The sequence below is a fragment of the Borostomias antarcticus genome, assembly GCF_949987555.1.
Source record: "Borostomias antarcticus genome assembly, chromosome: 2".
Lineage (NCBI taxonomy): Eukaryota > Metazoa > Chordata > Actinopteri > Stomiiformes > Stomiidae > Borostomias > Borostomias antarcticus.
In genome coordinates, this window is record NC_140235.1 from 17,455,208 (window position 1) to 17,467,707 (window position 12,500).

Sequence of the window (12,500 nt, forward strand, 5' to 3'; positions counted from 1 at the left end):
CCCTCTCCAGCAGTTGAGGCGTAGGAAGGGTAACGTTGAAGGACTTGGAGGAAAACGCATTATTGCAAGTAGGATGTTGTTTATATGCCCTGTTCCTGATAGCTGACATGCTTTTAACACAATAACACAACAAAGGCTTGGTAGCTTAATTGGAACAGTAGGAGTCTCATTGGGTATGAAAGTACTGTAGTCTCTTTACACAGGCGTGTTTCCACAGTATGCTTAAAACAACAAAGATAGAGTAGCTGCTGGATTCTGAGGGGTTTATTGCTTGTGTTAAACATCTAAAATAAACTATATAGGCTTGAATAAGCCTGTCGGCGGCATAACGCTATTGGATAATGAGAGCTGAGTAATTAACCAATCGTGCTGTGCGGTAATCCTGCCTGGTAAACGACCTAATTAAAGATGATTCATGTCTGTTTCATGTGCTCTCATTAACATCTGAGATGAAGTTTCCATGCACGTTTAAGTGTCAGTTCGTTCCCTCTGCCTTCTCACCGCCGCATACCCATATGGCGTACAGTACCGCCGAGCTTTCATCAATAACACAAAGTTTCAGCATGGCTCATTTCTGCTGAGGGCCGCACGAACGGAGATGTATTTGGTCTGTCAGAATCTGTGTAAATGAGAGCTCGCTTTTCAGCCATCATGCTTCTCCATCGAGGGGCAGCGATAGCTCATAGTCAGTCTTGTCCTCAGAGGCCCAGAGGCCTATAGATGATAAAACCTCGGCATCCCCGGTGTATAAATTTAGCTCCTTCTGTGTCTCGAGTCAAAGAAACCACTAATTTGCTGCAGACCACTCAGAAGCCAGACGGATCTGCGATGGTGATGCTACTGTCAGCCCACCCTGGATTCCCTTCACACACACACACACACACACACACACACACACACACACACACGCACACACACACACTCACACACACACTCACACTCACACACACACACACACACACACATCCACACACACACTCACACACTAACGTGTGCACACACACACACACACACACACACACACACACAGCCTCATGCCCTGTGGTCCCTGTCCTTCACAGGTACTGTAACGAGCACCTGCCCTGCCCCCCGCATGTGTACTGGTCAGCATGGTCGGCATGGGAACGCTGCAACGTGCCCTGCGGAGGGGGCATCCAATCACGACGCAGGACCTGTGAGAACGGCAATGAATGTCCAGGATGTGGCCAGGTAAATCACCCACACAAACGACACACACTCTCTAACCTGACCCACACCATCAGACACAATAGACACCCATACAAACTACACACACTCTCTACCCTGATACACCATCAGACACAATAGACACCCATACCAACTACACACTCTCTACGCTGACACACACCATCAAACACAATAGACAACCATACAAACTACACACACTCTACCCTGACACACACCATCAGACACAATAGACACCCATACAAACTACACACACTCCTCTATCCTGACACACCATCAGACACAATAGACACCCATACAAACTACAAACACTCCTCTACCCTACAACAATGACCTGTGGAGTTCCCCAAGGGTCCATTCTGGGGCCTCTTCTGTTCAATATTTACATGCTCCCACTAGCTCAGATTATGGAAGACAACAAAATATGTTACCATAGCTACGCAGATGACACAAATTTATATCACCATATCACCAGGGGACTATAATCCCATACAAGCGCTAAGTGCATTGAACAAACCAACGATTGGATGTGCCAGAACTTTCTTCAACTAAACAAAAATAAAACTGAAGTAATTGTCCTTGGAGCCAAAGAAGAACAATAAAAGTCAGTGCTCAGCTCCAATCAGTAATGCTAAAAATCAAAAACAAAGCCAAAAATCTTGGTGTAGTCATGGAGTCTGACCTGAATTTCAACAGTCACATTAAGACAATTACCAAGTCAGTCACCTGAAGAATATATTATGGATTAAAGGATTTATGTCTCAGCAGAATCTGGAAAAACTTGTCCATGAGTTTATCTTCAGTAGACTCGACTACTGTAACGGTGTGTTTATGGGTCTCTAAAAAATCGATCAGACAGCTGCAGCTGATTCAGAACGCTGCTGCTCGAGTCCTCACTAAGACTAAGAAAGTGGATCACATCACTCCAGTTCTGAGGTCCTTACACTGGCTTCCTGTCTGTCAAATAATTGACTTTAAAATACTGCTGTTGGTTTATAAAGCACTGAATGGTCTAGGGCCAAAATATATTTCTGATCTGCTGCTACGTTATGAACCATCCAGACCTCTCAGGTCGTCTGGCACAGGCCTGCTTTCTGTCCTCAGAGTTAATAAAACATGGAGACGCAGCATTCAGTTTTTATGCCCCACATATCTGGAACAAACTTGCCGCTGCTTTTCATTAAATCTAATAATTATTCATTCATACACTGCACTGTAACTTTCATTCCTGTATTTTATTTTTCCCGCATTTTGTTGTAAATGTCCTTTATTTTTATTTATTTTTGCATTTCGTTTTATACAACCTTTTATGTGTTTCTTGCACTTTGTCGTGATGCTTTTAATGTCTCATGTAAAGCTCTTTGAATTGCCTTGTTGCTGAAATGTGCTATACACTGTACAAATAAACTTGCCTTGCCTTGCCTTGCCCTGACACACCATCAGACACAATAGACACCCATCGCAACTTTTCTCTGCATCCACTTTGACCTTGCTGTCTCTCTCTTTCTCTCTCTCTCCCCCTCTCTCTCCTTATCTCTCTCTGTCTCTCTCTGTCTCTCTCTCTCCTTCTCTTTATCTCTCTCTCTCTGTGTCTTACTCTCTGTATCACTCTATCTCTTTCTCTTTCTGCCTTACTCTCTCAATCTCTCATCTCTCTCTGTCTCTGTCTCTCTCTGCCCCTTTCTGTAGATAATAGCACACTGGCCTTTTTAGGTGCTGAATCTAAAATACTGCCTGGGTGAACTTAACCCCCCCCCCCCCACCTCCATATCTACACAGCTCTGGGCTATAATAACATCTGGACAGATATATGACCAAGAGTCTATCTCTGTCCCCACACGCAGTGTCTGTGTACACTATCAATAGCCTCAGAACTTTGATGATGCAAGTACAGAGATGGAATGAGAGCTATGCAAAAGCTCCCCGGAGTGTCAGAATGGTGTGATAGTATTTTAAACTGGTCTAGTCAAAAGATTTACCAAGATACGTTCAAAAGGTTAAGTCTGGTTTATTGTGAAAAACAATACGTGCGCAAGGACTTCCTGAACAACGCAACAAAGGTGGTTTCGTCAGAGAAGTGAATTCAGCCTCTTCTAGCTGTGGCTTATATGCAGTCAAAACACAGGTAAGGTCCTTCTAGGATGTGATTGGCTAACTCATTGCACGTCATGTGAAATGGCAGGCGTGGCCAAGAGTACAGACGTGACAAACAAAGAAAACAAAAGGTCTGAAGACGAAGGTGTGGCCCTTCTGACTTAAACAAAGAGATGAGGAAGAGCGAGGCAGAGGGGGTGGTTACAATTACAAAAGGGGGAGAGTTGAGGTGTTTACAATTACAAAGGGAGATTGAAACTAGGGGTTGCAGGGGACTTGATGAATACTTGGGGGGAGGTGATGAATTACAAGAGAAGTGAGAGGACAAAGGTTTAAGGTGTTTGGATGTAAATTCCTGGACAATCCCCCATTTGTGCCTGAACAGGTACACAAAAATAAAATATAAAATCCAAACACAGTGTAAACAGTCAGCTATGCTATACATGTGGAAATGAAATAATCTCTCCACTAGGTGGAGCAAAAAATTATTTTCTTTCCACGTGCAAAATCACGCACCAAAACCCCTTGTTTCAGAAATTTGACAGGAAACAAGATAAAAAAGATGACATGATTATATACTATTTATAGTCTAAGAGTGGACAACCATTCACCAAAAAACTTGATTTAACAAGGCAAAAAAAATAAATGGTTACCAGTGTAAGAAGGGCAAAAAACCTCTTGGTCAATTTAGAGGAAAAACCCAAACTTATTTATCAACTCATGTTTCAACCATTGTAACTCTTGTAAACAAATATGATATTTTTCAGATTATTTCAAAGTTCATTCACTCTTGTGAATAATCGCATGTGATGTCCTATGGAACATAGCTTCCATGTGTGCGTCTCTGAATGTTTAATGTAGGTTCCAGTGTGTGCGATTAGAGGTGCAGTCATTTCTGTTGAGATTGTCCATGTTGTCATACCACAACCACAAGAAGGAGGTGACCGGCAAGGTCAGTCTCCGATTGCTCATCAGAGGAGAGGAGAGTGTGGCGGTGGCTGTCAAGGTCACTCTTGTTCACAGTGTATATCCAACAGTCATTTAGGTGACACTTCTCTTTTGGGCAATAGAATGTCACTGGGGAATGCAAGGCGTCTTCTCTTCTAGATCGCAACTTCAATGTCGCGTTGTTTGAATCAGTTATGTTCAAATAGTTGCAGTGTGTGCAGGTGTGTGTGCGTGTGTGGTGCATCTTGTGAGGTCATGGCTGTGGAGTTTCTCCATGTTGCCATCATAACGATCATGAGAAGGAGGTGACCAGCAAGGTCATTTTTCCTCCGATTCCTCGTCAGAGGAGAGGACAGTTGTGGCAGCTCATGGCTTTGGCCTCTGAGCCCTCTGGTTCAGCTGCATCCTTGATCTCCTGGTGTTGGCGATCCCCTGGTGGACCGTCCTCTGCTGCTTGGACCCGTCGGCAATGGCTTGCATGGATCCACGAAGTCCTCTCAGATCGCTGTCTGCGTGATGAGTAGAACCTGGTACGGCCCGAGCCACCTCGGCGAGTTCCAGCTCCTTCGTCTGTGGTCGCGGACCAGGACCCAATCCCCAGGAGAGATGTGATGCAGGAACCCCTCCTTAGCCTCAGGAATGGCCGTCCTCACTCTGTTGAAGACATCCCTGGCATGGAGAGAGTTCAATAAAATCCATTATTACATGTTCCCATGGCCCACTTGTCCGAGGATGTGCTGACAGTTCCATTTTTTGACGGGTAGGTTCCTCCCGCAACATCTACTTCTCTTCCATGTTTTCTGGCCTGTTCTCAGGCTGCTTATCTGCTCCTGGTAGTCTCTTGTCTCCCCACTGGGCAGGTCCACATAGAGCGGTCAGCCAGCGAGCTCTCGGAAGGTGAGGAGGGAGTCCCTGTCCTGGTTCAGCAGGGTGAAGGTGCGGTGGGACACCACACGGCCAGGGCGCCAGCAGCACGTACAGGCTCTTGAATTGAACCCGGTCCATCCCTGTACTGCTCCACGTAGGGTCGGCCCGGGTCGTGCTGCTGGAGGGCTCACCTCGGCGCTCCCGCTCCCCCAGTACAGGCTGATGAAGTGCTCCGTCTGTGGATCCACAGATGAGAGAGACAAACAGAGACAAAAACAGAAGAGCAAAAGGAGAGTCCTCTGGTCTCCCTGTTCCCCTCCTTGGTCAGGAACGGTTATCAGCAGTCTGTTGGAGATACTCAGAAACATGGTTAAGCGCAAGCTCCTGCTTTGGGGAAAAAATGTTGTTATTCAGTCAGGAAAACTTAAACGGTGTCTGTTCAAGTGTCATTTAGAGCCAGTCTGCAGTAGCCTACAGTGACATCAGGGGCAGTGTTAGAATGACTTTAACACGCCCAGTCCCCAGTCATGATCAAGGCAATTGGATTTGGCTCTCGAGTTTCTCTCGCGATTTTATGAAAATAAAATAAAAATAACCACATTCTCGTCTCAACAAAACAACACCCCCTAAGGGTGAAAGCAAAAATTTCCTGAAGTCAGGATAAAAATAGAGATGGGGCAAAGAAAATGACACTAAAATGAACTGGCTTCATTTACAATTAACTAATCAAAAAACTCCATCAAAGCTTCATTTGTATAGCTAAAATTTGTATATCTAAAACCTCCCTCTTCTGCATTTGAGGACAGAGTATTTGGGCACTGCTCCTGTTTCATACTTATCTGTCGCTCACAGTGAGTTGGTGACCTGGCGTTGGCCTTGCATCTCACGAACCCCAGATCGCCCATCTGTAGGGAAACAGGCCAGTAACCTCCATCTCCACCTCCGGTCCTGTGCCCGTCTCCTGGTTCGGCATTCACCCATCACTCCCGGAACGACAGTTGTCTGTAAAAAACACTCAGAAAAAACACTCAGGCCCGATGAATGTGCCTCAAACTATAAACATGAGATATTTAACATAACCATTTAAAAATATATAATTGGGTTATGAGATGCTGCATTCAGATTAAGACACTGGCAACCCTTATCTATTCCCCCCACTATTATGCACAAACCTTATGTCTTAAGCTACATATCAGAGAGAGAGACAAAACAAACAACAGTTAAACAGACAAACAGCAGGTTCCAAGCAGTCCCCAGGAAGGCATGATCCAGGCTCCTCAAAGACCTGCCGCCCAGGGTCCATAGCACCTGAAAAATAAGACTCAAACACAGACTGGGTTCAATAGCAGAGGGGAAGGCCTACAGCCAACTCCTCAAAAAAAACATCATCATTATATGAATGAAATTCATACAGTAGAATGCATAAACGAACAGCTTATGGCCATTCATTGACTATTGAAACCAACTCCTGAATCAAACACACATTCAAAACCCTGTCAAAACCCTGTCAGACTTTTGAGTTCGCACCAATACCTAAAAGATCCGCTCAGAAAACATTCTTAATAACTTAAGACTCAAAGGCTCTACATCTATTTCATCCTGTTTATTTACCTTAAAAAATTTATATATATATCTCTATCTGAAGCTGCGGCTGGGAGCTGTGGCCTGAGGGCCATAGGTACCTCAAGGGGCGGTAACCCTCGGACACCGTGGTGGACAGCGGTGGTGAGGGAAGCCGTCCGACTGAAGAAGGAGGCCTTCCGGGTTATGTTAGCCCGGGAGACCCCAGAAACAGTTGCAGGGTATCGACTGGCCCGGAGGGCTGCGGCTTCGGCCGTGACCAAGGCAAAGCAGCGGGTGTGGGAGGAGTTCGGAGAAACCATGGAGAAGGACTTTCGGTCGGCACCAAAGTGTTTCTGGAAGACCATCAGACACCTCAGGAAGGGAAAGCGGGGGACCATCCAAGCTGTATACAGCAAGGAGGGGACACTGCTGACCTCAACTGAGGAGGTTGTTGAGCGTTGGAAGGAGCACTTTGAGGAACTCCTGAACCCGACTAATCCACCCTCTACGATCGAGGCAGAGCCGGAAGATGATGGGGGGTCGTCAATGTCCTTGGAGGAGGTCACTGAGGTAGTCAAACAACTCCACAGTGGCAGAGCCCCAGGGACTGATGAGATCCGTCCAGAAATGCTGAAGGCGCTGGGTGTAGAGGGGCTCTCTTGGTTGACACACCTCTGTAACACTGCGTGGAAGTCTGGGTCAGTGCCGAAGGAGTGGCAGACTGGGGTGGTGGTCCCAATATTCAAAAAAGGGGACCAGAGGGTGTGTGCGAATTATAGAGGCATCACATTACTCAGACTCCCAGGGAAAGTTTACTCCAAGGTGCTGGAAAGGAGGGTCCGGCCGATAGTCGAACCTCAGATCGAAGAGGAACAATGCGGATTTCGTCCTGGTCGTGGAACTACCGACCAGCTCTTCACTCTCGCAAGGATCTTGGAGGGGGCTTGGGAGTTTGCCCAACCTGTCTACATGTGTTTTGTGGACTTGGAGAAGGCTTACGACCGGGTCCCCCGAGAGGTCTTGTGGAGGGTTATGCGGGAGTATGGGGTGAGGGGGTCCCTACTTAGGGCCATCCAATCCCTGTACACCCAGAGCGAGAGCTGTGTCCGGGTCCTCGGCAGTAAGTCGTCTGCCTTTCCGGTGGGTGTTGGCCTCCGCCAGGGCTGCGCTTTGTCACCAATCCTGTTTGTGATTTTCATGGACAGGATATCGAGGCGTAGCCGGGGGGAGGTGGGTTTGCAGTTCGGTGAGCTGGGGATCACGTCACTGCTTTTTGCAGATGATGTGGTCCTGATGGCATCAGCTGCCTGCGACCTCCAGCACTCTCTGGATAGGTTCGCAACTGAGTGTGAAGCGGCTGGGATGAGAATAAGCACTTCTAAATCTGAGGCCATGGTTCTCAGCAGGAAACCGGTGGCCTGTCCGCTCCGAGTAGGAAATGAGTCCTTACCCCAAGTGAAGGAGTTCAAGTATCTGGGGGTCTTGTTCACGAGTGAGGGAACCATGGAGAGGGAGTTTGGCCGGAGAATCGGAGCAGCTGGTGCGGTTCTGCAGTCGCTATACCGCACTGTTGTGACGAAAAGAGAGCTGAGCCAAAAGGCAAAGCTCTCGATCTACCGGTCTATCTTCGTCCCCACCCTCACCTATGGTCATGAAGGATGGGTCATGACCGAAAGAACGAGATCACGGATACAAGCGGCCGAAATGAGTTTTCTCCGGAGGGTGGCTGGGGTCTCCCTGAGAGATCGGGTGAGAAGTTCAGTCATCCGGGAGAGACTCGGAGTAGAGCCGCTGCTCCTTTGCGTCGAAAGGAGCCAGTTGAGGTGGTTCGGGCATCTAGTGAGGATGCCTCCTGGGCGCCTCCCTAGGGAGGTGTTCCAGGCGTGTCCGGCTGAGAGGAGGCCGCGGGGTAGACCCAGGACCAGGTGGCGGGACTACATCTCCGCACTGGCCTGTGAGCGGCTAAAGATTCCCCAGGCAGAGCTGGTTGATGCTGCTAGGGAAAGGGATGTCTGGGGCCCCCTGCTGGAGCTGCTGCCTCCGCGACCCGACCCTGGATAAGCGGATGAAGATGATGATATCTCTATCTTGGCTAGTTAAAATCTCCCTAGTGGGTTGTTCAAGGGAACCCCAGCAGGTGGCGCCGAACCCTAGGTTACAGGATTCTTTCTCTCCTTTCGCCTGCTGTAAATGTGACAGTCTTTGATCCAGTGACCAGTTTTACCACAATGAAAACACGCGTCAGTTCTGTCTCCGTTTTCGTTTCCCTCCCTCGGTTTCATTCTGTAGTTTATTCTGTTTCTATACCCTTGATTCTTGTTCGTGTGACGACCCTGTGGTCGTTGTTGGTTGAGAGCAGACGGAAAAACAGAGTTGGGAGGCGGGGCAGCAGCTGCGGGTGAACCAGTCATAGTTTGGGAAGGATGTGTGAGCTCTGAGTGCCGAGTCGGCGTGATAGAGTTCAAAACGGAATGACTAGGAGGGGGGAGGGACTCTGAATATTCCTCTCTCTGATTAATTTCGTCAGCTACGCTTCTTTTTGACTTGAAAAAACACTCGTGTGCGAGTATTTCCCACTTCCTGAATGCATTCCAATCTATCGCATTTCCAGGCTCCCTTCCTAACCTAGTCATTTCAAACGCCTGTAACTGAGCCCTAACAGTTGCTAACTCACTAATATTGAGTGTACCGGACAGGGGGAAATCAGAATGCTTCGCCCAGATCAAATACTGTACACAAGCATCATCCCAAAGCCTTTGCGCAACAATCTTAGCTGGCCCAGACAGCGAACTAGTATTGGTATTCATAATTAACACAATACCCTACAGCCTATAATTCAAAACTAACGGTGAAAAGAAAAGTATAGTTAAACACAGGCGGGAAATAAACAAAGGAATATAATTTCGAAAGAAAACAAAGAAACATTAGACCGGTTAGTACTCACCCAGTCAGGAAGTTCTTTGTTCTCTGGCTCAATGCGGATCACCGGGAGAGTTGTTTTCCGGCGTCTCCTAGACACCCAGCTAGCCTACCGGAATCTAGCAGTTTACGAATTTTAACAGTCTAAAAAGTGTACAAAAATACTTTACCTGGATCCATGGCGCGCGTAACAAACAATACAAAGCAAAGCCGAGGCTCAAACAGTAAACACATAAGACGAACAACCCCGTGCACATACAAGAAAGAAGACAGCAGACTATCACGGGAACGCAAACAAAGAACGACCAAAAACGACTAATATACGACTTAACACACAAACATGCTCGAACTGCACCCTACCTGGTCAAGGCTAGAACGGATGTCTAGATCCTACCAAATACTGTACAGCCCCTTGGTCAAATCTCTACCAGAAACACGGATTGCAAAACTCTCAATCACTTGGTCAAATCTCTACCAGAAACGCGGATTGCAAAACTCTTAATCACGCCCTGTAGCTACATCTCCATTGAGCAAAACTCTCAACGTGCTCGCGGTTTAAACTCATCCGCGACCGGCCAAAGGGAAACCTGTTCTGTGCCAACTCTTTGGCGTATTTAACTCAAAAAACCCCGTTCTAAGCTGCAACCGATAAACAACCTAAAATTGTACATCAACTACAGGGGAACAAGATTCACGAGACCAAACTCTCACTTGAACAGCTTATACCCTCGTAACGAAACAAGGACGAAGTCAAAAGACAATACGATATAAATATCTATTGCTGTTCACATCTCCTTGGATAGTTACTTAAACTCATACCCACGCTGGGGTTTCTGTTTTCAAACAATCCAGACCAACACAACTGAACCAAATCAAGGCAAATACAACTCAGAACCATAAGAGGGTTCGTTTAAACGTACCTGTGAGCCTCAAGAATCCAGTGGAAGAACTGAGGAAATAATCTCGGCGTGCGCTCTGGCGCAAGAGAGAAGATTGATTTTCCAACGCCCACTATGGACCGACACGTCTGTCACCAGTTCATCCACTGGAATCCCGAAGCAACACGCAGGCAGTTCTCCCATTTACCATTCCCGTTCGCCAACTGTGATAGTATTTTAAACTGGTCTAGTCAAAAGATTTACCAAGATACGTTCAAAAGGTTAAGCCTGGTTTATTGTGAAAAACAATACGTGCGCAAGGACTTCCTGAACAACGCAACAAAGGTGGTTTCGTCAGAGAAGTGAATTCAGCCTCTTCTAGCTGTGGCTTATATGCAGTCAAAACACAGGTAAGGTCCTTCTAGGATGTGATTGGCTAACTCATTGCACGTCATGTGAAATGGCAGGCGTGGCCAAGAGTACAGACGTGACAAACAAAGAAAACAAAAGGTCTGAAGACGAAGGTGTGGCCCTTCTGACTTAAACAAAGAGATGAGGAAGAGCGAGGCAGAGGGGGTGGTTACAATTACAAAAGGGGGAGAGTTGAGGTGTTTACAATTACAAAGGGAGATTGAAACTAGGGGTTGCAGGGGACTTGATGAATACTTGGGGGGAGGTGATGAATTACAAGAGAAGTGAGAGGACAAAGGTTTAAGGTGTTTGGATGTAAATTCCTGGACAATGGCACGGCGGCCATGTCAGTTCCAGCGCTTCGTCGTTGGCGGTCCTAGTAAAAATAAAAAAAGCAAGTGTGCGTGTGTGTGTGTGTTGTAAGCACTTCCACCAAGACCACAACAGAAAAGTGTAGCTGTATTTGCTATTCTATAGACTTTCTACCCACAGAAAGAACAGTAGCAGCTAGAGATATTAATCACAAGCCTTTAGGCCAACAGTTGAAGCTGTATGACTGTGTGTGTGTGTGTGTGTGTGTGTGTGTGTGTGTGTGTGTGTGTGTATGACTGTGTGTGTGTGTGTGTGTGTGTGTGTGTGTGTCTACAATATGTGTGTGTGTGTGTGTGTGTGCGTGCGTGCGTGCGTGCGTGCGTGCGTGCGTGTGTGTGTGTGTGTGTGTGTGCGTGCGTGTGTGTGTAGTAGGGAAGAATCACACTGATGTATTCCCAGTGTGAAGGTTAATGTGCCGGGTGAGCTACTGAGATGTAGGGGACTATTTACTGCCGTCGGGGCGAAGCGCAGCCCACAGGAGATTACAGACAAGGATGTAACAAATTAGAGGGTTGAGAGGTCAGTTGCACTCTTTTCTCTCTCTCTCTCTCTCTCTCTCTCTCTCTCTCTCTCTCTCTCTCATGTACCTCCTCTCTCTAACCCCATTATTTCCTTATCTTATCTCTCCATCTCTCCCTGTCTCCTCCGTTTTATTTTCTCTCTCTCTCTCTTCTCCATGATCCCTCCAGTCATTTGGATCCTGTCGCCCTCTCACCGATTCCCCGCCTTTCAGCAGTACAGTACACACACCAGAGGCTGTTACTGTACACACACCAGAGGCTGTTACTGTAACAGCAGCTGTCTCTCCGCCACCCATGCTGTAATTACGTCTGAGCCGGGGCTGCAGACTCCTCCAGCCTCAGGCAAGCCCCACCGACGCCTTCATGTGAGCGGCCTGGTTAACCAACGCCATCGCTGCACATTCACAGTGATCAAAGACGTGTCTGTTCTCCACTCATCTACACCCGTAACCAGCTGACATCGATCAGTGCAGCAACAGAGTGCATTTGGTGCAACGTTCAGAAAGTGTTTGGAAACAATAGCAAGGGGCATCCTAGAATGCCAACTTTCGTTTGCAGCGTACTAAACTAAACTAAACTATTAGATGAGTTTGTGGGGCTGTTGCTCCCTAGATGCTAATAATGCTGCCACATTAGCTACACAATGATAGAAAGCTAGGTAATAGTAAATGCATTGGATCAAATTTTCAGATGTTTTTAAATGTTAACGGGATTGGTGGCGCAT

General features: G+C 47.1%; 1 protein-coding gene across 1 annotated transcript in view; it reads left to right on the plus strand.

The window, feature by feature from the left end:
• sema5a (sema domain, seven thrombospondin repeats (type 1 and type 1-like), transmembrane domain (TM) and short cytoplasmic domain, (semaphorin) 5A) overlaps positions 1-12,500 on the plus strand; it is a 176,973-nt gene that overhangs the window by 124,340 nt on the left and 40,133 nt on the right. The window contains exon 15 of the mRNA XM_084458537.1: positions 1,062-1,209. Coding sequence (XP_084314663.1) covers positions 1,062-1,209 — 148 coding nt within the window. The remainder of the gene's footprint in view (positions 1-1,061; positions 1,210-12,500) is intronic.